Source organism: Mirounga angustirostris, unplaced genomic scaffold, assembly GCF_029215605.1.
Source record: "Mirounga angustirostris isolate CCGP_5_RB_7025 unplaced genomic scaffold, mMirAng1.0.hap1 SCAF_4, whole genome shotgun sequence".
Classification (NCBI taxonomy): Eukaryota; Metazoa; Chordata; class Mammalia; order Carnivora; family Phocidae; genus Mirounga; species Mirounga angustirostris.
This window is the reverse complement of record NW_026991712.1, coordinates 169,803,810-169,831,745: the sequence shown is the minus strand read 5'-3', so window position 1 is coordinate 169,831,745 and position 27,936 is coordinate 169,803,810. Positions and strand designations below refer to the sequence as shown.

The following is a 27,936-nucleotide window of genomic DNA, read 5'->3' as shown; positions in this document are numbered from 1 at the left end:
GGAACATCCATTTCCACAACCTGTGCTCTATTAGCCAATGGCCTCTCCTCTCCTTCCTTCCCAAGTCTGGGGCTTAGGACATTCTGGTCCCTGATTTGTGTTGGGGTTCATTCTCAGAGCCAGAGGCCACATTTGGGAGGAGGTTGGATGAAGTATCGTCATTCTGAAGCTGGAAGAGCTTCTTTTCTATCCAAAGGTGAGTGATGGTAAGTGTGTGCATCTGAGGATGTAAGTGTGCAGGTCCCTGAGTGTGGGTGTTCTGGAACCAGAAGGAGTATGTTCACCAGGCAAGGGCAGGAGCAGGTTTGGAAGTGTGGCTAAAGAGGAAGCCGTTTCTTGACTAGCAAAGCCTCCCAGCCTCCCAAGCCTCCCAGGAAGGCAAAGCCTGGAGATGGGACCCTTAGAATACCCTTCCATTGTACAGACAGGGAGACTGAGGCCTGAAGAAGAACAGTCACTTGCTCAAGCCCACACAGCTGTGCCAGGCTAGGACTCCAGTCTTTCTCCATTTCCCTGGCTAGAGCTCTTTCACCTAGTGTTCAAGGCTCCTCCCCAACACTGGCCACAGGACTCCAAGGGGAGTGGAGCTGCCAACCGCGGCTGGGTCAGAGCTGGTGGAAGGCAGACCTGGGCTGAGCTACACACAACTCCAGTCCAAATACAAAGCAGGGTGTGGCCCACCAGGTCAGGTGGGGCCTTCTTTCCCCGCCTTCCTGGAAGGTCCCTGGAAAAAGACACCCACTCAGCAAGCACCTCCCCCATGCCAAGCTTTGGCCCAAATATTTCACACATCACCATGGCCCTTTGGGTGGTATTATTGTTCTCCCCATCTTACAGAAGAGGAAGTTGAGGCTCTGAGAGGCCCTCATTCATTCACTGCCATCCTTGTGGATGTAAATTTCATAGGGGAGACAGTAATAAAGAGACAAGTTTAAGATTTGGCAATGTCAGAGAGTTCAGAGTCCTGGGAGAGAAATAAAGTAGGGAAGGGGCACAGGGAGTACATGTAAGCCTTAAATGAGGGCTCCCAAGAAAGGCCTTACTGAAGGTGACAACTGATCTGCCTAGAGTCACATAGTAAAGGGCTGAACTGGGATTTGAATTCAGATCCATTTGACTCCAAATCTGTTTCTATCCTGGGTAAGGGAGTGAGTTTCAAGAGCAACTCAGAAACAGCAAGCAAGGAAACCCCGGGCAGGGAGCCCTGTTCCCAGGCTAGGGAGAAGTTGGGGGTCTCCAAGCTACCCACAGATCTCTGGGAGGGGCGGTGTGAAGAAGGGCCTCCTTGCTGCCTCACCCATGTTCCCAAGGAGCACTAGGGGGAACCAGAAGGAGAGGGTCCAGGTGCCCACACTATTCTGGGCAGGCTTGGCCCTTTGCCTCCCCCTCCCAGCTTCTGGCTTCAGAGCTCAGCAGAGCCTAATGCTTTTTGTCTGGGAGGGCCTGTGGTAGGCCTCCATGCTGCGGGCCCTCCTCTTTTTGCCTGGGTATGGTAGTATGGTGGATCTGGGGCGTTTCTGGGAGCCCGTATCTAGGGTCTCTCTGCCTTCGGTCCTGGGCCCAACCTGAGGGAGATCTCAATCTGTTCCTCGGGTTGAAGCCTATGTGTGTGGTGGGGTTGGCTGGCTTCTCCTTCCTCCAGGGATTCCGTAGCTACAGCTCAGGTCCTCCCTGCACCCCTACCCTGTGCTTCCTCCAGGAAGCCTCCTTAGCTAAGTCTTCCCATGGCCATGAAGATGTGGTTCATACAACACAGCTTGCTATACTTCTCGAGTAAATATTATAGAGAAGTCTTGCCCTTAGGAGCCCCTGAAGGCAAGGCTGTGTGTCCCCCTCCAACTGAGGGTCCCCGAGAGAAGGAACATGCCTGCCCTCTCAAACTGAAGACTTCTATGTCTCTTTCCGCCTCAGATTCATCTGGTACTCAGCCCGGAGCTACTCGGCACTGCATGCCTGGTGCGTGTGTGTGTGTGTGTGTGTATTTTGGGGTGGGGAGTGTCCAAGCCCCTGACACTTTTCCAACCCCACACCTGATCCCACCAGCTACAGAGGCTTGGGAGGTGAGCTGGGCAGTGCCTCGGGGGAGGCAAGGGCAGGGGCCCAGAGCCCTGCCTTCCTGCCTGGGTAGGCTCTAGGGCCCATCCTTCTTTCCCTTCTTCCCAGGTCCTGTGTGGGGGAGGGGAGGAGCCCCGAGTGCTGAGCCCCCGCTGGGGCCATGACCGCCTCTCCCTGCAATAAGTGAGGAGACAGCAGCTATTAATATAAGATGAGTTCACGGGCTCACAGCTTCCGCAGGCTGGAAAACAGGCTCCCGGGGCTGGGGGCTGCGGCAAGTCTGGTCGTCTGTCAGATTCTCTCCTGGAGCCCGGAGCCCGCCAGCCCCACATTCCCCAGCTCTTGACACGCTGAGACCTGTATGCGTGCAGACCTATGGGTACACACACATGGGCACACGCAGGCCGTTCAGAGAACACACACACAAGCACATACATCCAGACCCAGGTGTATCTGCACACTGGTACACACACAGATATCATTGCACCCTTGTTAACAGACCGCGTCAACTTTATGTGCACGTTTGCATGCGGAAGCACATTCGTCAGTGTGTGTACACACGCTTGCACACACAGACTTACCCTTGTATACGTGTGTGCACATGGGTCCAGACATGCTTGCATACCCAGACCCATTTGCACACCATCACACACCCACATGTATTCAGACACAAAACTGCACACGTATGTACGGAGGGTACCCGGTCAGGTACACACCTTTGCATATAGGACCACGTTCAAGGACAGGAATGCATGTGTATATGCCCCTTTGCACGCACAGTCACACAGGCTCCCCGCCGCTATCAGTGCTCAGCAGTCAGGAATTCACAGGCAGACCCTCGGTTTCCAGCCACCAGGCTGGCTCAGCCTCCCCTCCCGTCTCTCCCCTCCCCCACCCCCATGACAGGCAGCAAGGGCTCCTGCCAACCTCAGCGCCTGCCTTCGGTTTCCCGCCCCCCAGGGGTCCCCAGATCCCTGATTAACCCCCTCGCTAATTGGCCACCAGCCCCTTGACTTTGCTGCAGGCCTTCTCGGGAGCTGGGAGCGAGAGGCTGCAAATTGGCCAAGCAGGATGGGTCTGGGGAATAGAGGGCGGGGGCGGGGTGGAGGTGCTGTAAGCCCCGGGCCTGGCGGGAGCCAGCACTGCAGGCCCGATGCCAGGGCTTAGGGGAACACTGACATCACAGTCTCTGCTGAGGGCACCCCTATGATTCGTGTGTACACAGTCATGTGAAGCCTTCCCGGCACACACACTTACACACACTCACCAGTCAGGTGCATGGACATGATTCACTCCACTTTTTTACACAAATGCATGTGAACATCTGCACATACCCAAGTACATTCGTGAACAAACCCAGTACGTGCACAACATCTGACACGTACATATTTTACCTGCTAGATACACAGGAACCACTTATACGCATACATCCAAACACACCTCGTCTGAACACACGAATGTAGTCATAGGCGTACAGGCTTGCAAGCACGCACACTTACGTGTTACCCAGACCTCTAAATATGTGCCTCAGTGTACTTGTAGGCATATAGGAACATGCATCTACATGTGAGTGCGCACCCGTGGAGTCCAGGCACGCATGCACACGCCACTCACGTGTGTGGTAACTTGATGAACAAGCTACCGGTGGCCACCGAGCAGGGAGAACCCTCCTTAGCCCGCCTCCGGTTCTGCAGAGGAAGCGCAAGGTGTGCACAGGCTGCTGGTCAGGGTGGGGAGTGGTGGAACCCACCAGGGTGCAAGTGGCCGTTTCCCAGCCTCCTGGGACCTCCGCTGGGTTCCCCTCAGCCTTTAGGGCTCCAAGCAGAGGGGCAGAGCTTCTGGGGCGTCTGGCTGGCTCAGTCAGTGGAGCATGAGACTCTTGATCTCGGGGTTGTGAGTTCAAGCCCCATGTTGGGTATAGAGATTACTAAACAAAACAGAACAAAACAAAAACCTTAAAAAAAAAAAAAAAAGGACGGGCGGAGCTTCTGGCTTTAGTCTCTGTTGTTCCTGTCTCCTTGGCTCTGGGCCTGAGCCCACAGGGAGAGTTCTACTCTCTTGTAGGCAGCTTGGGGCCCACAAGAAGAGGATTTCTAAGTCCATGCCTGCTGCCAACTTGCTGTGTGACCTTGGGTAAGTTGCTGTGCCTCTCTGTGCCTCATTTCCTCAGCTGTGAAGTAGCACTAAAAAGCTTTGGTTGGTAATCCTCCCAGGACTGGCCTGAAGCATGCATGGGGTCGTGTTTATGGATGTGCTTTACTCAGGCACATTACGTTTGGGAGAGGTGTTATTTCCCAAGACGGTGCGACTCCAGGGTGGAGGGGTCACGTACATCACGGTCAACTTAACTCTTCATTGAATGGGTGAGGCAGCTGAAGCCCAGAGAGGGAGCAGCAACGTGCGAGCTGGAAGACCTGACCTCTGACCTCTTGGCCAGGAAGTCTGCTTCTCTTTAAATATGTATACAGTGGGAGCAGGTGCGTGCACAGTTCCCGAGGTAAGGGCGGGGTGGCTGCCTGCTGAAGGGGGAGCGGGGCTATGCAGGACTCCCGCCACCACGGTACTGAGGATTCTACCGCCAGAGATTCCTTTGGGTGTGAGAGCCTTTTTTCTTTTTCTTTTTTTTTTGTCCTCCAGCTTCAGACCTCCCTCTAGACACCCTCATCTCCTGGGGCAGAGGGACTATGAGGAGCACCTGAAACTGCTCCCAGCCTCGTTACGAAGGGAGCTAGCGGACAACCACCCCCGAGGCGAACTCGCAGGAAATGGTGCCAGGTTGCCCTGGTCCCTGGGCGGCCAGGAGGGGGCAGTGAGGAGCTGGCGGCGGCAGCGCGGAGGCGGGGGGCCGGCGAGGACCGAGTGAGGCTCGCCTGCGATGATGTGTTCCTGTAACTGTGTGCCGGTCTGTGTCCTTGTTTGCACAAGGGCAGGGCTCCGTGTACGGAGTGTGCACGTGTCCCTGGGCCCGGGATCCCGTGTGTGCCCGCTCACGTGTTAGGTGTCGCCTTGTGTGTGTCTCCGGGTCTTTGTGGCTGGATGTGCGCGCCGTGCCCTGAGCACCGTGTGTCTGTGGGAAGCCCCAGCCCGCACGTGGGAAACCCACTTTGTTCCCGGGCAGCTCAGGGTGCGAGGTCCTTCCAACTTCAGGGTCCGGGACAGTCGGGCCCTCAGGCCGGCCCCCTTGATTTCAAAGCGGGGGCACAAATAACGGTGCCCCGTAGAAGTGGGCGCCGGGGGGGGGGGTAGAGCAGGACGGGAAAGCGTAACACGCCCCCTCGGACACCGAACCCCGTGGTGCCGGACGGCAGAGAACCCGAACGCCGTTGAGGCTGCATGGCGGACAGAGCACGATGCCGGGCTTGGGAGAGACCGGGCTTTGAGGTGTGGCTCTGCCCCCGGCCAGCTGCACGGTCTGCGGCCACTCGACCTCCGAACTTGTTTTTCTCCCGTGCACAATGAGACCCTTCCCTCCTAGGGCCGAAATGGAGCGCGTGCAGTCCTGGGCAGGTAGTAGGCACTCAGCACATGCTCATTCCTCTCAGGATTAGCCCTGGGAGGTGAAGCGCGGGGTCACAGCTCCCAAGCGGAGGAGCCGGAATTTAAGCCGCGGCCGCCTGCTTCCCAGAACCACATTCCTCCCCTCCACTTCCCCAGCAAGGGCGGCTCCCGACACCACCATTTTGTCTTCTCCCAGGGCGGGCGTCTGGCTGCCTGTCAGTCACCGGCCTCGGGAAGCCAAGTGCTGACTAAACACAGGCCTGAGCCGGAGGGTGGAGCGAGGGGCTCCGGCGGGGCGAGCCGGCTCCCGCGCCCCCTCCCCTGCACCCCCACCTCCAGCGATGAGCTCAGCGCGCCTGGCGCAGCAGTTGCTGACAATTCAAAACTTCTGCCCCCTCTCCTGGGACGCCAGTGGGTGCCTCTCTCCCCCCGAACAGCAGGCGTGACCAGCGGAGTCACCAACCTTGCTCCCCGCCCCTCTCCCGGGGCCACCCCACTGCGTCCGCTGGGCCCGGAACTGGAACTGGGTGTCTGCCCATAAATTACCCCCAGGGACAGTCAACCCGCAGCAGCTGTGCTCGGAACAACCGTTGCTTCCTGGGTAGGTCATTTTTTTGGGTCAGAATAGAAACCCAGCCCCTTCGGCTTCCCAGGCAGGAGAGGGGGTGTACAGCAGCCTGAACTTTTTATCGGATTCCACTGAAAATCATTCTATTTAAGGTAAGTTGCTTGGGTCTGAGAGGCAGACAAGATGCCAGCCAGATGTTGGGAGGCAACATCAGCATTCTGCCAGTGCTGCTCTTCCGCCTGATGGAGGGGCCACCAGCGTGTCTCCCCTGGTCCCCACATACACCCTTCGCCAGCTGAGGAGGGCCTGGGGACTTGGGCTTCTGAGTCCCCCAACTTGGGTCTCCTCCTAAACCCAAACGGTTTCCAGCCTTCACCTCCACCTCCCACGCAGGATGCACCATCCAGACCCCGAGGCCTCCTGCTCCTCGAGCCCGCCCCCACAAGCCCTCCCTCCAGAGCTCAGGCCACCACCTGCGGCTATTGATGTTGTCCCCTTCCACTTTGTTGCGTGCGCGCCTGCGCGCACCCCCCCCCCCAGAGGTGGCTGAGTAGCTACAAAGATTTATCAAATTATTTAAAATGTTGGCATTTACATATTTGCATGTACTACATAAAATCGTTACATGGAATCCTCAGGTCGTGGGGTGCTGACGTGGTCCACGCACGAGCCTGGCAGGGAAACGAAGGAGACCAGGCTTGGAGTCACAGGGCTTTACAAAACTGGACGTCCTCCGAGGGGCCTCAGAGGAGCAGCGCGAAGAGGAAGGGGTCACATCGGGGGTTTGGTTTAACCCCACCCTCCCAGATCTCTAACGGAATCTCCTTTCCCCACCTTCAGGGGAGAAGGACCCACTTCCAGACTGTATCCCTACTACATAGATGCCCACTCCCTCAAATCGATGTGGCAAACACACCCAAGAATCCACTGGAATAGGTCCTTATAAATATATTTATATCAGAGAAAACAAGGCACTTTGGGAGCATTACAGCTGACTCTCCTACATGTACATCATTCTAGACAGAAAGTAAAAATTGGTTAGTTTCTCAAGTGACTTAACTGAGTCAAGTTAATACAATAACAGAATTGTTCCCTAGCCCTCACTGAGGCACAGAATGAGGCATATCTCCTAGTGACACCTGGTCCCAGGTCTGCTGGACCCCAGCAGAGCTCAAAGCCTGATGCCCCCAGGAGGCCTGACATCACTCCTGAGCAAAAGCCCCTCGCCCTGGGGCGCTGGCCCCCTCCCCAGGCCCCGAAGTCAGGTGAGGGGGGCTGCGGAGGGAGGCAGGCGAGAGCAAAGCTGGGACACGGTGGGAATGCTTAAGCAGGGTCACCAAAGCCACAGAGACCTCAATCTGTCCAAGCTGGCGCTGCAGAGCCGGAGGACCGGCGCCACGGGAAGAGATTTCACATTAGCCCTGACAACACCGCCTCGGCTCTGCGGTGACATTGGCCAGGGTCGTTTCTGAGGGCGCTTGAGCTTCCGCTGGAGGCGAGCTGGAGCTTGGGCCAGCTGCTCTGACCTCCAAGGGATGGCAGAGCCTGCGCCTCCCCCTGCGGCCGCTCCTTTGGAATGTAGTCCTCACAAGCAGGGTGAGGCCGCAAGTCACTTCTGACATGCCGACTGGAAGCTGGGTCCCTGGGCCACAGGAATGGGGGCAGGTCCCCTGGGCTGGGCAGACTGGGGAAGGGAGGTGGCTCCTTGGCTTCAGCGCTTAAGAGTCCTTATGAGCCACTGTCCCACACTCTCATCAACCTCGGCCCAGTTTAAATCACTAAACTTTGCATTCTACAATTACAGGATTCCAAAGACACACAATTACCTGCAAAGGGTCCTTTATCATCTTAAAGGGCTCTGGGTTTAAAGAAGTGGGGTTTTTGTTGTGGTGGTGGTTTTATGTGGGTTTTGTTTTGTTTTTTTGTTTTTGGTGCGCATACACATAAATAGAGCCCAGAGGGCCTCTGGGCTGACTGGGTCCCCAGCCCCCCGAGCCGAGGAGGCTTCTCCTCAGCTTCGCAAGGCCGGCTGCTACAAAGCGCAGAGCTTGGCTGCATGGATTTTAATGAGGGCGCCAGGCAGAGCGGTGCTGTTGCTCTCCGGGACTTGCAGATCATTACCGAACCAGCTGTAGGATGAGAACACAGCACATCGAAACCCTAGGAGGTCACTGAGCTAATGATCTAATCCTACCTTCCGCAGGCAGCGCCCCCCCCCTTCTGCCCCCAGCCCTTTCCAGGGCGGACTGTGTCCATTCCAGAAGCCAGGCCAACACCGCCCCCTTCAAGGTCAGAGCAGAATGACAGCGAGTGGTGCTCGCTCCCCCTTTTCCGGAAAGGAGGGGGATGGGGGTAATTTAGTCAAAACCATTAGGCCCAAACCCTGGCCTGGCCAGACCCCAGGACTTCTATTTGGGAGAACCACTGCCCTCCACCTGCCTCTCCAGCCACTGCTGGGCTGCAGCCAGGGACACCTTCAACAGCCATTTTAGGGTTCTAAGGAAAGCACCTTCAGCTTCCAAAGTGCAAGGCGGGAAGCAAGGTGGGGGCACACACCGCTTGGTATGCTCAGCACTGGAGCATGGTGCCAGCCCTGTGCCACAGACACCTGATTGGGGAGGGGGAGGAGCGTAAATTCTGCAGCGGCCCCAGCAGGAGGGCATGCTGGCCCCTAGAGGCTCAGTCCCCATGCCAGAGTTCAAGGAAAGAAGGCAGAGGGGGAGCATCCAGCCAGGGCACAGCGGTAGAACCCATGATTACACACTCTCCTCAAGCCGGAGGGGTTTATGAGGGCTTTGGCAATTACTACAACCATTTGCTGTGCTGGGTAGAGACAGATCCTGTTTCTCTTTGTTTCAGGGCTCTGAAAGCCAGAGAAGCCAGGAGAAGCCGGTTTCAGCATAAGAGGCTACACAATAGTTAGGGCAGAAGAGAAGAAACCTCACTGTTGGCCAAAGCTGACCAGTTTTTTTCTGAATAATAGCACCTGTGTATTAGCTCTGGGAACAGGGGGAGTGAGGGAGGGAACATCACTGCACGCAGTGAGGAAGGAGCTGGAAACAAGACCCAGAGCCCCTCTGCCTTTCAGCCCTCCTCACGGCTGCCAGGCCCCCCTAGGCAGCTACCTGAGGCAGCCACCAGCCTGAGGGACTGAAGTTTCTACAGTTGGCAGAATCTATGCTTAAATTGGGGAAATAAAAGGGGGACGAGTTGCAGAGGAATTGAAAACAGCACCTGTAAAAGCTGCGTACCCCCTTCCTTCTCTCACTACCTCTGGTCCCCCAGAAGGGCAGCTCCCGAGGCCATGTGGTTCAATGGTGATAGTAAAGGGGGAGCAGAGAATTGTAAGACAGGCTATAAGGGTCTGAGCAGCACAGATAGGCCTGGCACTGGCTCTGAGCCCTCCTACTGGGACTCCCACCTATGGTGAGGTCTGGAGTAGCACAGAGCCAAGACTGTTCTGCCTCATCTCCAGCAAGTGCCCACTATTTGGTCCCAGAAGGCATAGGTGACTTGGAATCAGGAATTCTGGGCTCTAGAGTTGTCACCATCCAATGTGTGACCCGGAGCAAGTCATTTCCCATTTCTAGATTTCAGCATCATTAGGAGCATAAGATCCAAGGAGTTCCACCATTCTTCCAGTTCTGCAGTTCCAAGTCTCTAAGCTTGGCTCCTGACAGTCGGCAGAGGTCCAGATCCCTGCGTGTCAGGGCTAGTTTGGTCATGGCTATTAGAGGTCTGAACTGGGCTGTGGTGCCTAGAGCACCTGGTAGTGAGGGAGGGGCATTTAAAGGACACTTGAACACCTAGAGAGGGAGACTGGGAAGGAGGCAACAACTTCAGCCTTCAGAAAGGCACCATTTCTGGGCAGAGGGGGAGACACTCTTTAGGGCCTGATGGCTCCTAGAATAAAGGGCATCCAGACATAGAGATGGCTTAGCAAAAGGAAGCTCCCCCTGCTGACCAGGGCAGAAAAGTGTGGCAGTCTGGCTGCTAGGGCATGTGGCCTGCTCAGCCCTCTCAGTGCATGGGAAAGGGGCCGGCCGTGCCCCTGCAGGCTTTAGGACCAGAAGATGGCTGGCATTATTTGAAGGGTAAGGATTTTGGAAGGAGACCACAGTTGAAGATGGCTCCCAGGGGAAGGTACCAACTCCAATCTAAACCCAATCAAAGGGATCTGCTTGGGAGTTTTTCCTTCTCTTCAATATGCAACAGTCACTTGAAGGGAAGAGGGAACATCTCAGCTACTGAATCTCAGGAGCCCATGGGGCCTGTCCATGGGGAGATGGGAAAATATATGTTGATTTAGAGGAAGCACTTGGATATATCTTTGGTTGCTTCAGGGAAGACTTTGGCCCCTTGAAATTCTTTTTTCCTCCCTTTTCCCCCCATTAGACTGTTCAGATATGCATCAAAGAAGGCAGCAGGAGGGAAGAAAAAGGAGGTGGGCAGCAGGCAGGAAAGAGTTAATCCGACCAGTCGTCCTCATCAAACTCAGAGGAATCATCCTCGGAGTCGCTATACTCCACGGCAATCCGACGGGACAAGATGGTGGCTACGTCGTTGCCCACAACATCACGCTTCTCTTGTTCCTGCTGCTCCTCAACCCTGCGCAGCTGAAAACCTGATATGAGAGAGAGAAAGAGAGAGAGAAGGGTTTAGAAGGCGAGTCAATCTCAAAAGGTCTCAGGATCCACACAGGACCGAGGAAGGGGGAGTGGCCAGGGTGGACGGAGTCAGGGAAAGGCGGTGGGGGGGAAGAAGGATCCTCTGAGAAAGCAAAGAGGGAAAGGGGGAAGCAAGAAAAGAAGGAAGGATGAGGCTTTATCCAATTCTGGCCCTGGTGCTGTAGGCGTGTTGGAAAGGAAGCCTGTCATTCTTTCCTTTTCCACATATCAGGCTGGTGAGGATGGTACTTCTCACTGAGGCTCTAGGTGGGGAGGGGTCACCGAATCATACCCACTGGGCACTCAGTCTGCCCAGTTCATTGCTTATCGCTGAGCTCAGCTGCCCCAACTCATCTCCCCCAGACGATCCTTTAGTTCCAGAAGGCTCACAAACAGAAGAAACCACTCTAACCCATTGGGACCAGACCTGACCTCTGACAGAAAGAGAATAAATGCTCCAAAGGGTGAGGTGATGAGGGAGGGCAGGAAGGTGGGAAAGAAGGGAGGGAAGGGGACAAAGAGGGAAGGGGAATAGGAGAAAAAGGGGAGGATGGGATGAGAAAGGGGAAAGAGAAAAGGGAGGAAGGATATGAAAGGCACAAAAGTGGAGGACAGGACATGACTGAGTGTGGCCAGAGAAGTACCTTCTAGGGTAGTGATGCTTGGTTTTCTCTGGGGCACAAAATGAATGCAAACACAGGCAAAACATTTCTTGTCAGGGAGTTCAAAGACCCAAGGTAAGAATCCCTTACTTTACTTTACTTACTTATTTAAAGTAATCTCCACACCCAAGGTGGGGCTCGAACTCACGACCCCAAGATCAAGAGTCGCCTGCTCTTCTGACAGCCATCCAAGGCCCCAAGAATCCTTTACTTTAAACTAAGGTGGAAAGAAATCTACAATTCCCTATTTTTAGAGCGAAGGCTTTCTTTAGGCTGATCTGAGGCCTGAGGTCCCACCCAATCTCTCCCCACCCAATGAAGGCTATCCCCTAGGAAGGGCACAGAACCCCTAGCCCACCCTCCAACCAGTCATCCAGCTGCAGAAAGACAAGGCCTCATGGTCCAGGACCCAGCACTGGGAATTACCTTGACGTATGGCTGAAAGTAAGTCGCTGCGGGCATCGCTCACAGGAGGCAAGGAGGACTTAGACTTGGTGGCATCAGAAAGTGGTGGTGGTGCGACAGACGGGCTTTCTGTACCACTGAAAGGGAGAGGAGGGGGCCCCGGAGGAGGGGGAGGAGGGGGAGGGGGAGGCGCGCCGCCTCCTCCTGGTTGGGACAGGGGAGGTGGTGGCAGAGTTGGGTAGTCAGCTGCGGGTGGTGGGGGAGGAGGCGGAGGGGCAGCAAAATCGGGGTGAGGTGGGAAAGATGGGGGTGAAGGTGGTGGTGGGGTCCCTGGAGACCCAAATCCTCCAGGCGGTGGGGGGGGTGGAATGCCCATCAGTGGAGGCGGAGGCGGAGGGGCAGGTGGTGGGGCAAACCCGGGTTTGGAGCCTGGTGGAGAGCCCAGAGGAGGAGCTGGTGGTGGATGGCTTGGGCTGACCACGCTGGATCTTTTGGGTCCGGCTAAGCCAGGCCCTCTTTGGTTGCTGTCTGCTGGGCAGCTAAAAGGACAAAGAAGAGACCCACCATCACGCTCCGCATGCAAACATACACCTCTAATTAAGCTTATCTACGAGCTTAGGTTCATTTTGGTTGACTACTATCATTTCATTTTAGCTCAAACAGAAAAAACCTGAGAATGGTCAGAACAGACCAACAATGCAACGGGCAGCCTCATAATGCAGTAAGCTTCTCATCAGCAAAGGAATGTAAGCAGAAATTGAGAAAAGCTATTGAAAGAAGTGTAGACTGGGATTCCTCTATCAGGTAAGGGTTGGCCAAGGTTATCTCCTAGGTCCCCCTCAAACCTTCCAGCTTTCCAAGGGAAGGCACCCTCCTGAACCCTCCTCTAGGAGGGACAGTCAGTTTAATCCTGGAACCAGGACCAAGAAGGCATGCAAGAAGAACTGGAATAGGGGCGCCTGGGTGGCTCAGATGGTTAAGCGTCTGCCTTCGGCTCAGGTCATGATTCCAGGGTCCTGGGATCGAGCCCCGCATTGGGCTCCTGGCTCAGCAGGGAGCCTGCTTCTCCTTCTCCCTCTGCCTCTCTCCCTGCTCATGCTCTCTCTCTCTCTGTATCTCTGTGTCTCAAATGAATAAATAAAATCTTTAAAAAAAAAAAAAAAGAAGAACTGGAATAAAAATCCAAACATCACCCACCCACTGGGCTCTATTCCTCAGGCTATTATCATTCACCAGATCTTGTGAGGGCAGGACACCCAAGCCAAGCTGACCAAACCTGAGCAGGGCACAGATCTAGGTAAATGCACCTCCAGTGTTCATGTGAAAAATCCTGAGAAGGGATGAGGATCTGAGGGTCAGCAGAGATGGGAAATGAATGTGCCACCAGACTTCACCCGGGCTGAGAGACGACTCAGGCGTGCCTCTCCCGGGTCAGGTATGCTTGGCTGCAGCTGTAGGGTCTCAGGCCATGTGTGACGCTGAAGGATTTCTTTTTCCACCTTTGTACCTGCCCTCCACTAATAGTTATTCCTTAGAAAAAAGCGTCCATCCTGGAATTTTCCACAGACCTTCAAGCCTGAGCTGCATCTGACAGGACAACCAGCAGGAAGTGATCTGGGATGAGTGGTTTTAAGAGCCAAGAAGAAGGGGCTGGGTTAGGGGGAGGGGTTACAACACCACTTTAGGCATCCCTCTGAGGGGTCCTCAACATACCCAATCTCTGGTGAAACAGTATCCAAGGAGAAAAGTGTACCTTTCAAAGCTCTCATTTGTCAGGCATCAGAAAGGGAAAAGTAACTGAGCAAACACTGAATCGGAACATTCCTCAGACAGACCCCCTTTCAGCCATTACTTTCTAACTTCCCTTGTACACCTCTGCCCCATATCAGTACGGACAGAGTCTAAGTTTCACCTCCCTTTTCCTTTGTTCCATTCTTTCCAGCAGTGAAATGAACCAGAACAGGGTAGAAAGGTGAATGACTGCTAGGTTTCTAGATAACTGGGCAAGATGTCTGTTAAATATTTTAAGGACAGCAGATTACACCACTTCATTTCATGCTGAGTTAAAGCTAAGTAAAAACAACAAGAGATAAGTTGATGATCTCTAGCTGTTCCAGTATAGCTACTAGTTAGGAATACGGGCACTGCAGACAGAATGACCTCTTTCCAGTCAGGGCTCTGCCTCTGACTGGCTGTGTGGCCTTAGGTAAATTCACTGACCTCTTTGTGCCTCACCATTTACTCATCTGTAAAATGGGTACCTATCTCAGGAGGGCTGTTGTGAGGATGAAGCAACATATACAGTGTTTGGCATAATGTCTGGCACCTTACAGACACTTAATAAAATGTTAATTATTTCTATTCTCGAGACAGACTTGCCTCAAGTTATTTTACTGGTCCTGCCCTGAATTGGGAACACTTACTTTGTTCTATTTTTTTTCCTTAAGATTTTATTTTTTTAGGTAATCTCTACACCCAACACGGAGCTCGAACTCACAACCCTGAGATCAAGAGTCGCACGCTCCACTGATTGAGCCAGCCAGGCGTCCTGAAGAACACTTATTTTGTTCTTGAGTATGTAACCACCCAGAGTGACAGGAGAAAGAGTACCATTTACCTGAATTCTGCTGGTGGGGGAGGCAAGCTATCCTCAGAGAAGGAAGGAGAAGGTGGAGAAGTGGAGTCTGACAGCGGTGGCGGTGGGTAGCTGTTTCCGTCCACATTTTCAACAGGGCCAATACTGCCGTTCTGGTACACCAAGGTGGGTGGGTACCTGAAGATGAACCCCATGCCAAAACTGTCATTTAAAAAGTGTGAGTGGTACTCTCATGGTTTTTTTTAGAAGACCCTACAAAAATGCATTTGATACAAAAGCTTTTAGGAAGAAAGAAGTAAGAATATTCCCCACATATTTTCTGCTATTCTGAAATTTTATTTTAGGACTAAATTCAGGATTAAAATTTAGGACTAAATTCTATTAAATATCTCCCAGATATTCCTGCTGGATTCAGAGGAATGGGATTCAACACAGATAATCTAAACCATGCTGTTCCTTTCCCAGGGCTGGTTGGACTTGTCAAATCCAGCAGTTCTTTCAAATTCTCTCCCAAATGTTAAGAGCAGCCTATACCCAAATTCCAAAGTCTATCTTGTGGCAAAGGGCAAAGCCAAGCCCCAAGGCTAGTGAGCTGCAAACACGTGACCGGCACACAGCCTGGTTTGGAGGTCAGCAAGCCTCTGGAGTACTCAAAGGCCAAGGAGGCATTTGATTGCAAAACCAAGCTGAGGACAAATACAAGTTGCTGTGTGGTAGCTAGACTCGGTCTCCCTGCCAGCTCTCTTAGCCAACACGACGAGCTGCCAACTTAAGGAGGGTGCTAGGGCCTGTGCCTCGTGAAAACCTGCCCCTCAGACCACTGGGCCTTGGGTGAACAACAAACCTCCAAATGACACAAACACACCAAACAGCAGCTAGCAAAATATGGTTGGTTCTGCTCCATCTCCCCCTTCTCTCCACCACTGCTGCGTTCTAAAGAACTCATCTCAGACAGACCCTGGAGAGAAGAGAGTTGGAGGGAACTAACGAATCAAATGATACTCTGATACAGAAAATCCCCAAGGCCTGGAGCCCTGTAGGCTTGGTACAACTCTTTATAGGTTCACCAACAAGCATACCCAGGCAGACCTGCCATGTAGCCGAAACCCAAACTTCTTGGACAACAGGAAAATGGGAGGCAAAGTCCTCATTTTCACCAGCCCCATTCCACACACAAACACAACAGAAACCAAACACATAATATCTGGCATTCTGAACGTGCAAGATTCTGGCCTCACAGTCATAGAACCTAGGACAAAGCCTGTCTGAACAGGATGGGGCCATGGAACAAAATGGCCCCTTTTACTGGGAGGTGAAGGTAATGAAGGTACCCTCAGGGCTGATTTCCCTGTAGAGAGAAAGGTTCATTTTTTCTCTCACCATCTTCATCACTCTTTAAAACAAATCTCTTAATGCAGGAAGAACAAGTGTCAGAAGTGTCAAGATTTTTAAAAGTCAAGATTTTCATGGTAGAGTTATTCCTAAAAGCAAGAACAACTCAACTCTTTCCTTTTATCATTCCTAGACACCCGGCATAGGCTGGCATGGTTCTCTGACAGCCAGGATGCAATGTATTTAGAGAAAAAAACCAGGGCAACACTCATGCCAAGCAGTGGTGGTGACTTGGCTTTGAATGTCACACAGGTCAGACACCAGGATAAGCATCAAACCAAGCTCAAAACCAATTTTTTTTTTCCTTTTAAACCTCCAGTGTGATTTGGTATTGGGAAATGGGTCAGACTGACATCTACTGTTTCCCCATGGAGATATATAGCCTCAATAGTGGCCGAGCGACCTTTCCCACACTGTCTCTGAGGTCTGCTTTCAGTCCCTTGGCCAGCCTCTCTCCCGAGACTGACAAAGCCTGACTGAAAAGTTACTTTGGTGATGTGCACAAATTCTCTGCCTGGCCCTCTCCACTCCTGTGAAATGCCCAGCTCTTAGGCACAACCTTCAAATCAATGCTCTGGAGGCAAAGAGCTCCCAAGACCACTTTTCTTCTCTTTCCAGTTTTTCCTTTGAGGCCCACAGACATACGAGTGTCTGGCAGAGCAAGGGCATCCGAAGCCATGGGCTTTCTTTTCTAGACTACTACAGTCACCTCATTCAAACTGCCGAGTCTCTTGATTTATTTAGCAAATTTTAATCACCAGATGGATGCACATTCAGGTAGCTGATTCATAGTTGTATTGATCTTAGCCACACAGCCAGACTTCAGGGGGGTGTGAAAGGTGTCACACCAGAGCTGTCAGACTATCGCCCCCAGGGCCCCAGGCCCTTCGAAGAATGCTACCAATAAAACGAAGGCATCACCTACCCAGAAGGCCCCAGCTTTTCTTTGGATTCCACAAATTCTTGTCCCATCTTCATCTTCTCCCATTCTTCCTTCCGTGTCTTGATTTTACGTGGATTTACATTCCCTCGATTTGGATTATCTTTCTTTTCTTTCTATAATGAAAAGAAACAGGAAAGCCTTTGTAAAACATTATTCCAAAGCCCTTCATTAAAATTCCATCCACCTTCAGGGATGCACACCCAAGAAATGATTTGCCTAGGCAACATACAGTAACTAGAGAATTTACAGAATTACTGGTTTTGGAATGACCTAGAGGTCATCTAGTCCAAACTACCTCCCAAGGTCAAACATATTCACTCAATCCAACCCTCAGACACCTCTATAGATGGGAAACTCACTACCTCTTGGGGTAACTCATTCATGTTTCTGAGCAGCTCTAATTGTTAGGAAGTTAGTAAAAAGCTATTTGTCACTCGCTCTGCCACGAAGGTCAGTCACTGTCTCTGGGACAAATATAAGGAGATAGATAACAAAACAAAATCAAACTACCAATAAGGAGTTCTCAGCCTGTGCAGCTGCACTCGCCCCTGGTGCTCTCTTGGGCCTCCCGGCAGCCATGCTAATGGGATTGTGAGGTTGCAACTGGTAGGTCATATGCTTACACACATCACTGGAGGTCTAAGGGGAGAGGTGCGGCTCCCAAAACTAGGCCTATGCCCTCATCCCACCCCACCCCATCAGTAGTGAAGGTGTTAAACTGTTCCTGTTTGTAAATCAAACACTGTAGAGCCCTGTGCTGCTGAGAAATGAGCTGCAAAACTGGCGGGGAAGGGACTAGCCTAGCTTGAGTGTCCAGCAGAGTCAGGTGCAAATTGCAAGAGAAATAAATGGTGAATAGAAAAGTCAATTTCTAAAACTCAGCCTGAATATACTCAATTGTTAATAGCGCTAGGGGGAACAAACACATTTTTGGTGTGATTTATACTTTCATCTTGCTTGTGCTTGGAGTGGACACATTTTTTAAAGAGTTTCACCTGGCATCCAAGCAAGCAGCCACTCGGAATGATTACTTCATATAAGACTGGCTTCCTTTTTATCCCCCCTCCACAATCGTGCCTACTGATGTGCAGAACAGAGGCCCCTTTCCCCTCACCCTATGCTTTCTCTTCTCTTTCATGATATCCTTGGTGTCCTGCAGCATCTTCTCCTTCCAAAGATCAAAGAAGTACGAAGGGTCTGTGTAGAATTTGAGTGCCTCTTTCCCATCGTCCCTGGGATAGAAATGAAGACAAGTAGCTGTCAGTAGACAGATGAGCTCCCAACCAAATCCAATATTCCAAATACCTACCAGTTAGCAGTTTTTACACTGAGGAATCAAGAAGTCATTCAAATTGACTGCATATTTCCTCTTCCCCACCAGCATTCCAATGCCCCCTGAATGGTACCTCTTTACTTATCTGGCTTTTTAAGAAACTTAGCCTTACTTTCAATTCCTGGTAGAGGAATTTGCATGGTCAGGGCAAAATAGGCTAGAGCAGCAGGGATCCTGATTATTTCTAATGATCTGCATGGCTACAGACATCTCCCTGAGGATGTCCTGATATCCTGGCACATCAGAGGGGATTTCTGCCATTGGTTCCCCTTCTCCCACCAATTCCCCAGGACTCTCTAGGAAGCATTAGTGGCTTCCCACTCACCTGAAACCTGTACACCAATGTGGAGGTGCACATATGTACATTATGTATAGATATATACCCATGAAACCATATATGTGTGCAGCCGTTATTCCTTGGTAAAAACAGGTAACCACAGCAATCCACCTTCTTGCTCCCTTCTAGAATAGCTCCACATCCCCTACCCCACCCCCCAACCACAAGGGGGCCCCAGTGAGAACAGATGGACAGCTGTTTGATGACGAGATTTAATTACCATCTTTTAGTGGCTGTGACAGAAGTACCGAGACAGCTACTGAGTATCCATGTAAGGGTTACCTGCCAACCTTGATGACTGGATGGAACCCTGCACTTTGGCATGACTAAGTCTCTCTCTCTTTCTAGAAAGCATGTGCTCGGGGTGGACATTTATTTTAGCACTATTCTAAACTAAAAAGAATTAGAAAGGCAATTCTAGGGGCGCCTGGGTGGCTCAGTTGGTTAAGCGACTGCCTTCGGCTCAGGTCATGATCCTGGAGTCCCGGGATCGAGTCCCACATCGGGCTCCCTGCTCAGCAGGGAGTCTGCTTCTCCCTCTGACCTTCCTCCTTCTCATGCTCTCTGTCTCATTCTCTCTCTCTCAAATAAATAAATAAAATCTTTAAAAAAAAAAAGAAAGGCAATTCTACTCCCTGGCCTGTCACAACACACAGAAAGCATTTCCAAATCAAACACTAATGATTTTTATATTAAATCTTGTTCTGAGTTAGCTACACCACTGCTCATTTCTGTTAGGCCAAATCCAGATAATTGAGAGAAGAATGATAAAAAGGAAAATACCATTAACTGAAAAATAAACTTGTCTTAGTATCATTTGTTTACCCTATCCTATTACACAAGCCCTATGTCATATATCACACTCCCTTCAGTATCAGGTGTACACTCTCTCCGTGCCCTGAAACTTCTCTGCCCAAATCCACCTCGCTAAATGACGGAAGCTACAGAGTCAAATCTCTGTCCTGCTCTGCTAGCTAGTCCCTTTGAAAGCAAAGGTACAAACATAATTTTACACAGTAGTAACAAAGGACAGACGCTATGGGATAGATGCTATGTACTTTTATCTGTGTGAATAGCTACCATGCTCCTATTTCCCAGCTCCCTGGATCAGGTGGGTGTCCTTGAGTTTCACACACACATTCTACTTTGCAGTACACCCATGTCTTGCAGAAGATATCTGCCTCCAGCTATCTGTAATTACTTTTTACCTGTTCCAAAGATATTTATGGATACAAGCAAGATAAATATTCACTTTCTGCCCCTGCTCAGTGGTTTTTTGCAGGATGATCACACTACAGACCACTGAAGGGAGAGGGGCTTTAAGTGGTCTATAAGGCTACCTGCTTTCTCAAGTTTAGCTGCAGGAGTACAGGTCCTTGCAGAGGGGAATGTCAAAAGGATGTTCTAAACAAAGTGAACGACACTCATTTGGAAGAATGCCAATTATTCCTTAAGCTTTGGAAGGACCCTGAGGGCCCAGAGCAGCCAGTCCACAAAGCTAGCCCCACTAACACACCCAAACATCTGGTAATCTAGTGGTTTCCGAGTAAGTGGGAGCCTTGCTAGAATGTTGCCCCTGGGATGCATGCTCTAGGACTGCTTTGTAACAAAGTCCTTTTGGTTCTATAATAACTAAATTCCTTGGATGGAATCCAAAATGGACCTGGCTTATACCAAATTAAACTCTGCCGCATGCAGTGCTATAGCAAACTTCCAATATGTATTATATTTACTATGAATTTCAGAAACCAAACAATAATAAGTGACAAGTGTTTATATGGTAAACATTAGCTGCTGCTGCCACAAACAACTCTGGGGTAGGTAGTAAGCTTTTGGATACAATCCTCTGATGTAAACATCTTTCAATAAAAAGTCAATCTAGTGCTGTTAACCACAGGTCAACAAAGGGAGGAACTAGCCAGGTTACCTGTAAGGGGTAAGATTGTTGAGAGGTGGAGGAGTATCACAGGTGTTATATGTTTCCAAGACAGGTACTGGGAGAGAGTTTCTGTCAAAAAGCTTCTGGTCTTGAATAGTAGAGCTTCTGAAGGCCTTCCGGGTGTTGATTCCTTGCAGTGACACTGAGAGAAGATGGAAGGCAGGAGAAAATGGACGACAGGCTATCTGAGCAAACACTGAGTCACACCAGTCTGAGAGGCCTCAGCTGCTGCGTTTCTTGGCTGCGCCTGTCTGCAGCCAGGCTTTTTTTTTCTCCCCCTCTGGGGAAGCCCCACAAGGCTGTCAGCAGCCCAGCCATTTCACGACTGAACAAAATGAGGCAACACAAAGGTTTACTATGTGGCCAGATCTAGCAGGCCTCTCCTTCGGAGGAATGAATCTTCCAAGTACTTTTATGGTAACAAAACACGATTGGGGGAGGGGGGATTAGAGCAAGAATTGGGGGAATGGGAGAAAGGGAGCGTGTGGGGGTGTGCTAGAGCTAAAAAGGTTTCTTTACACCACCCAGGCTTGTGTCATTTCAAAGCAGAACTCCACAGGTCTCTGTGATTTTTTCCCCTCACTTTTTTATAAATCAGGAGAAAAAAATCCTAAGAAACTGCTCAGCAAAGCCTACAAATGCTGAGCTCAGCTTCCTTACCTTCTTCTTCCTTGGGATCCAGCTGAGTGACTTTAACTTGTAGGCGGTCGACCCTCTCAGCGAGGGAGCTTACCCGAGAGGCAAAGGTATTTGCCTGAGTAAAGAGCTCTCCAACAATGTCCTCTGCATATTTACCTGAAAGAACAAAGAAACCAAGTCACTAGAGCATAAAAATGACATAAATGGTTAGAAAAACTTGCTACTAAAGATCTTATTCTCCCCTCCCCAACACACACAACCACCCAACCCCTAAGATGGTTTGGGTTACATGCAGATGCTTGCTCTTGGAGATAGAAACGCACCCTCCATAGCCTGAGCACTCTGCATTTGTTCTCTAACTCACAGTCTTCTTGGCAAACTGAATAATCATGAACTCAATGCAGGCTGAATAACATCAAAAGGTATAATACAAAAAATTAATCCTGCAAGAGTAGACAATGTGTCTACACATCTGCCTATAGCCCTTAGCCCCTTGCTGCTCTGTAAAAGCACCTTGTAAAATGGTTCCGGAAAACAGACTGGGAGTTACAAGGACCTTGTAGATGTCTACAATTAACATGAAAAATAAGAAATTGCATCCTCAATGGAACCTCCAAAGTACATTCAACAACCATGATGAGTTGTGGTATCTTCGAGGGGCCCTGAACTTATCAACAACTCATAGCAGAGACGTATAACTTCTAAGGGGTGAAAAGTTATCTTATGTTCTATAACCTACAACTTTGGAAGTCTTTGCTTTAGGTTATAATCCTTCAAATCTACATCTCAGGGAACAAGTGAAAAGCTGAAATTTTCAAGCCCTCCCTGAAAACCAACATACCAATGTTCTCTTTCCACAGTATCTTATTTTTTAGAAAAAGAAGAGAGTTCCGTACTTTCAACCCTGGTATGCAAGGAGAATTTGCAGCCAAAGAAACCTACCAGCAATGTGACACTACTCCATATTGTCATTCCAAGCCGCAAAGCACATTCTCGCGAGGAATGAAAAGCGGCACACATGAATAAATATACCATCTGAGTTTCTTACGTGCAAGGTGAAGGTAGGCATAAGTGACAGTGCCCAACCAAAAAAACTACTGAGAACTATTTTAAGTAGGCTCTGATTTTTAGCTTCTAAACTGTATTTGTGCTTAGTCCACACTTGAGGGGAAAAATATCAGTCAAAAGGCCAAAACTGCACCTTCACGGTGAACTGCAGCTCACCTTCCCAGTGTAACCTGGAGAGTAAGGACAAGACCAATCAACAGCATATTCTGAATTGCTGGTAAACTTAGTCAATAAGGAGTTTCTAATCAGGAAGGAACAAGTCTTTGCATACTGAACAATCTTGTGATTTAAACAACCATGGGAAGCTCTTGGGTTCAAAGAACACAAACTGGCTAACGAAGCTGCATTTATCTGTTCAGCAGGCTGAGGATCCTATCTGATCCCTGTCCATAACTCAGCGAAGTGCCTATAAAAACCATACTGCATCACGTTCACCCAGGTAATGGAAACCTGTGATTGGAAAGCTAAAGCAGATAAACATGCAACATTAAGTGTGAAAAATAAACCAGGCTCAAAAATATCTGTTAACCAGGGCACCTGGCTGGTTCAGTTGGTAGAGCATGTGACTTCTGATCTTGGGGTCGTGAAGTTGAGCCCACACTGGGTGTAGGGATTACTAATAAATAAATAAATAAATAAATAAATAAATAAATAAATAAATAAATCTGTTAGCCGACTAGCTATTCTGGAGGAAAAGAAAAACCTGAATCAACCCACCTTTAAGGCACCAAGAGACTACCCAGGATTTCCTGCTCCTCTGTGAAGGGAGTAGTGGTAGTGCAAGTAGTGGCTGAATGTGACACAGTGATTTTCAAGACAAAATCTTACCCCCAACATATAAACATGCAAACACTGAGAATGCTATCTGAAGAGGGACTGAGGTGGTGGTAAGGTTTCCCCATCGTCACATCATCACATCATCACATCAGGCCCTGGGTCTACTGAGAACTACAAGATGATACATGGAAGAAGCACCAGACTTCAATCAGAAAAATCTGGAGTTAATCTCAGTTCTTTCTATTTATATCTGTATACTCTTCAGCAAGTCACAATGTCTCAGCCTCAATTTCCTCATCTGTAAAATGGGGTAACTGTATCAACCTTACCAAACTGTCATAGGTTTAAATGGGCTAAAAATGTTAGGTTGTTACAACGAAATTCTTCCTTATATTGCTCAGCCACATCAGATGACTTTCAAGACTGTGAGTATCTAAATATGCTGTTTTTGGGACGCCTGGGTGGCTCAGATGGTTAAGCGTCTGCCTTCGGCTCAGGTCATGATCCCATGGGATCGAGCCCCACATCGGGCTCTGTGCTCAGCAGGGAGCCTGCTTCTCCCTCTGCCTGCCTGTCTGCCTACTTGTGATCTCTCAAATAAATAAATAAAATCTTTAAAAAAATAAATAAATAAATATGCTGTTTTACACTTACAGGAAATTTAAGATATAATTCCAGTCAGTAATATGATAGTTCCTATTCTTCAAGTACTAAATATTACTCCAATCTCTGAAAACAGAAGTGTGATACTTATACAGGAGAAAACCAAAGTACCTTGTTCAGAGTTAAATTTCGTTCATTCAGATTACCAAGACAGACCCACTATCACATCAGGACATTCATAATAGTTATCAACCACATTTTGCAAGAGATTCCAAAAGCAGTCTTCAAGTTTTTTTTACCCCTTAGCAGAACTGTTCAAATGAAATCTTATGCAGAAGTGAACAGGTAAGGCTGTATTTTACAAATGTGACGCTGCTCTTGCTTGAAGTCTAAGTGAGAGTCTTGGAGGCCCCCAGTGGCATGGCCCCACTACACTCAGAAAACCCAATATCATTGCATGATTTCTTAATTACCCAAGTGAGGGTTCCATTCTACCGGGTGGTCGGGATACTGATTCAAAAGTGCAGGCTGGCTGGCTGTGCCTGTATTTCCTAAGATATGGCAACCTAATATGTGAAATGCCAATCTCTCTGCACTGAGGGAAAATAAAAATTCTGGATATGCTATTATGGGGCAATCCAAGACTGTAGAATTTTTAGTTTTGTGCTTTATCCATTCCATAATCAGATTTTGTCTACTAGACCAAGCACTTTTGGCTGTAGTACATGAGGCCAAGGTCATGAATGTGAAGCACATATGAGCCTATTCTTGCCCCACTGTCTGCAAAATGAAATTCTAGTCATCTTTCAAGGCCTGGTTCAAATCTAACCTCCTCTATGAAGCATTCCCTAACTCTCCCTATACTCCCATACCATGCACTGACTCCCCACAGAAAGTATTACTTCCTTCCTTGTGTTCTCTACGTACCAACAGCAGGCAATGGTGGAGAGATTATAGGCATGAATCATTCAAAAAACATTTACTGAGCTTCTACTGGGTGCCAGATACTACACAAGATAAACACTGGGGTTTAAGAACAAACAAGACATGATTTCTGCCTTCAGAGAACTTTTAATTTAGTCTAAGAGATACAGATAATTTTCAATATAATGTGGTAGGTAGTAATTACAGGAACGTTATAGGAGCTCACAGAAGCACCTAGTCCAGCCTGGAGTAGGAGGTCCTTACGCTAGGCCTTGAAGATCAGCTACAAGGATGGTGAGAGTTCTCCAGGCAGGAGGATCAACTGCAAGGGCATGACATGCAAGTATGAGAGACTATGGTCTATCTCAGAAGTACTACGAGTAGTTGATCATTCATTCTTTCTTCCTTCCTTTTTTCCCCTTTTTCCTCCTTTCTCATTAAAAAAAAAAAAAAAAAAGGCCATTTATTTATTTATTTATTTATTTATTTATTTATTTATTTGACAGAGACGCAGTGAGAGAGGGAACACAAGCAGGGGGAGTAGGAGAGGGAGAAGCAGGCCTCCCGCTGAGCAGAGAGCCTGACGCAGGGCTCGATCCCCAGATCCTGGAACCATGACCTGAGCCAAAGGCAGATGTCCAACGACTGAGCCACCCAGGCGCCCCAAAAGAAATTATTTTAAAAAGATTGTAAAATGGGGGCGCCTGGGTGGCTCAGTTGGTTAAGCAACTGCCTTCGGCTCAAGTCATGATCCTGGAGTCCCGGGATCGAGTCCCGCATCGGGCTCCCTGCTCGGCGGGGAGTCTGCTTCTCCCTCTGACCCTCCCCCCTCTCATGTGCTCTCTCTCTCAAATAAATAAATAAAATCTTTAAAAAAAAAAAAAAAAAGATTGTAAAATGGGAGATGGACTGCAAAAAATGAGACTGGAAAGGAAGGCAGGTCTTGAAAAGTCTTGAATGCCAGACCAAGAAACTTAACACAATCCCACAGTGAGGAACAGGGGAGATTTTTAATATTTATACTCTTATTTAACAACACTTTTTAGGGGAACCTGGGTGGCTCAGTCGTTGGGCATCTGCCTTGGGCTCAGGTCATGATCCCAGGGTCCTGGGATTGAGCCCCGCATCAGGCTCCCTGCTCAGAGGGAAGCCTGCTTCTCCTTCTCCCACTCCCCCTGCTTGTGTTCCCTCTCTCACTGTGTCTCTCTCTGTCAAATAAATTTAAAAAAATCTTTAAAAAACAACAACAAAAAACACTTTTTAGGGACGCCTGGGTGGTTCAGTCGTTAAGCGTCTGCCTCTGGCTCAGGTATGATCCCAGGGTCCTGGGATGGAGCCCCACATCAGGCTCCTTGCTCAGCAGGGAGCCTGCTTCTCTGGCTGCCTGCCACTCCCCTTGTTGTGGCTCACAGAGCGCGCACTCTCTCTCCCTCTCTCTGACAAATAAATAAAATCTTTTAAAAAAAGTAAGTAAATAAATAAATAATAAAAAAATAAAAACACTTTTGGGCTCCTGGGTGGCTCAGATGGTTAAGCGTCTGCCTTCGGCTCAGGTCATGATCCCAGGGTCCTGGGATCGAGTCCCGCATCGGGCTCCCTGCTCCTTGGGAGCCTGCTTCTCCCTCTGTTTCTCTTTCTCTCTCTCTCTCTGTCTATCATGAATAAATAAATAAAATCTTAAAAAATAAATAAATAAATAAATAATAAAAACACTTTTTTAGGGACACCTGGGTGGCTTAGTCGGTTGGGTGTTTGCCTTCAGCTCAGGTCATGATCTTAGGGTCCTGGGATGGAGCCCCATGTCGGGCTCCCTGCTCAGTGGGGAGCCTGCTTCTCCCTCTCCCTCTGTTCCTCCCCTCCTCCCTGCTTGTTCTCTCTCTACTCTCTCTCTCAAATTCTCTCAAATAAATAAATAAAATCTTTAAAAAAACTACACACACTTTTTAAATTGCAAAAGTTAATAGATTCAACTTTCAAAAAGTCAAACAATTCAGAATAACAAAAGTAAAAAGTGAGATTTGCGTTTTGAGCAGACCACTCTGGCAGGGATACAAGTTTAAGATTTACAAGATTTTTAGGTTTATAGATTTAAGAGGGTTGATCAGAGAAAGGGAAGCCAGAGGGAGGATAAGGCAATCGTTCAGGTGAAAATCAACGAAGGTCTGAACCAGGGCAGTGTTGGCAGAGACAGAGTACAGCATAGAGCTGAGAAATTTTTTGGAAGTCTGACTTTACCTCTTACTGGCTGTTGTCTCTCTAGGCAAGTTACCTTACTTTTCTGAGTCTTCATTTCTTCACCTGAAAAATGGGAATAGCACCACCTACCCTCAAAGGATCATCAAGGGGAATAAATGAGATCATCTATGACAAGATCCTATTAAAACCTGGTGTAAAGTAGGCAAGCAACAAATGTGAGACCCCCTCTCAACCTCTCCCCTTAAGAATTATTTATTTCTGTCTCCTCTGGTAGATTATGAGCTCCTGGAGGCAAAGACCATTTCTTATTATCGCTGTATTCCCTCATCATCTGGCACATAAAACATGTTCAGTACATGTTTATTGGATGAATAAAGGGTCAGTTAGCTCCACGACATGAGGAAATCTTGTTTCCATAGGCACAAACCAACCCTGGCCCTCCGATCGGCTTCCTCCAGACAGGAGTGGTCTGATCACAAGTGGGAGAGTGAGCAATGACATCCATCAACACCACCCTGGAAAAACACCTGAGAGAGAGCATAACTCCTGCTGAGTGAGAGTAAGAAGCAACATTAGCTAGATGTCCTTTGTCCTATGGAGAAGGAACCAGTGTGTGATTGACTTCTACCCATTTGGCCTTCTCAGGGTGACAGAAGCAGAAACGATGCTTTTAAGAAGCAGTGAGGCTCTCCACCGCCTTCACGCGCTTCCCTGTCAGCTGCACTGCTGTCAGTGCTCCTCTGTGTAAGACCAGCACAGGCAGCATTTCGTTTCTTCGTGACACCCCATCTAAGTTTCCCTAAGCCCTGGATCAACTGAGCTAGTAGGTAAAGGCTTAGGAATCTCAGACCCCGTATGTCATTTGGTCACAGAGCTCTGTCTCCTCAGGGCCCTGTTTTAAAGGTAGGGCCTGTTACTACCTGGGGGAAGGCAGGCTTTCCTGATATCCCACTGCCTTCACTAAGGGCAGTGATGCGACAGGAGGGGTGAGTGTCTGAATTAATTCATACCAAGATGCCTTTGCTAAGGAAGATCACTAAAATGGCAATTTGATGGACGTTCTTATGGGAGCTGGAATGGCACTAGACAAATGCAGAGCCTATCCAAGCATCTGCCCTTCCCATATCTCAGCTTCAAACAAAATCAGATAGATTCAGAGGGAAATCCAAACCCATGCATGTACCCCACCCAAGGCAGTCTCATTCATTCTTGCCAACTAAAAAAACAAAAACAAGGATCCTCGAGCTGGCTTTCCCTCAGCTCCAAAACAGACTGAGCTAACCCCCATCTTCCTCCTAGAGAAGAATGGCTCCAGCTACACTTTGTGTCATTGT

General features: G+C 49.4%; 1 protein-coding gene across 2 annotated transcripts in view; it reads right to left on the bottom strand.

Moving 5' to 3' along the window:
* Positions 1-7,058: 7,058 nt before the first annotated feature.
* Positions 7,059-27,936, bottom strand: part of WASF2 (WASP family member 2) — a 75,454-nt gene continuing 54,576 nt past the window's right edge. For both annotated transcript variants that reach the window (XM_045898340.2, XM_045898341.3), the window contains exons 3-9: positions 21,056-21,190; positions 20,384-20,537; positions 17,901-18,018; positions 16,769-16,899; positions 14,473-14,628; positions 11,877-12,394; positions 7,059-10,745 (exon numbers count right to left, since the gene is read on the bottom strand). In XM_045898340.2, the coding sequence (XP_045754296.1) occupies positions 10,588-10,745; positions 11,877-12,394; positions 14,473-14,628; positions 16,769-16,899; positions 17,901-18,018; positions 20,384-20,537; positions 21,056-21,190 (1,370 nt within the window). In that variant the 3' untranslated portion in view covers positions 7,059-10,587. The remainder of the gene's footprint in view (positions 10,746-11,876; positions 12,395-14,472; positions 14,629-16,768; positions 16,900-17,900; positions 18,019-20,383; positions 20,538-21,055; positions 21,191-27,936) is intronic.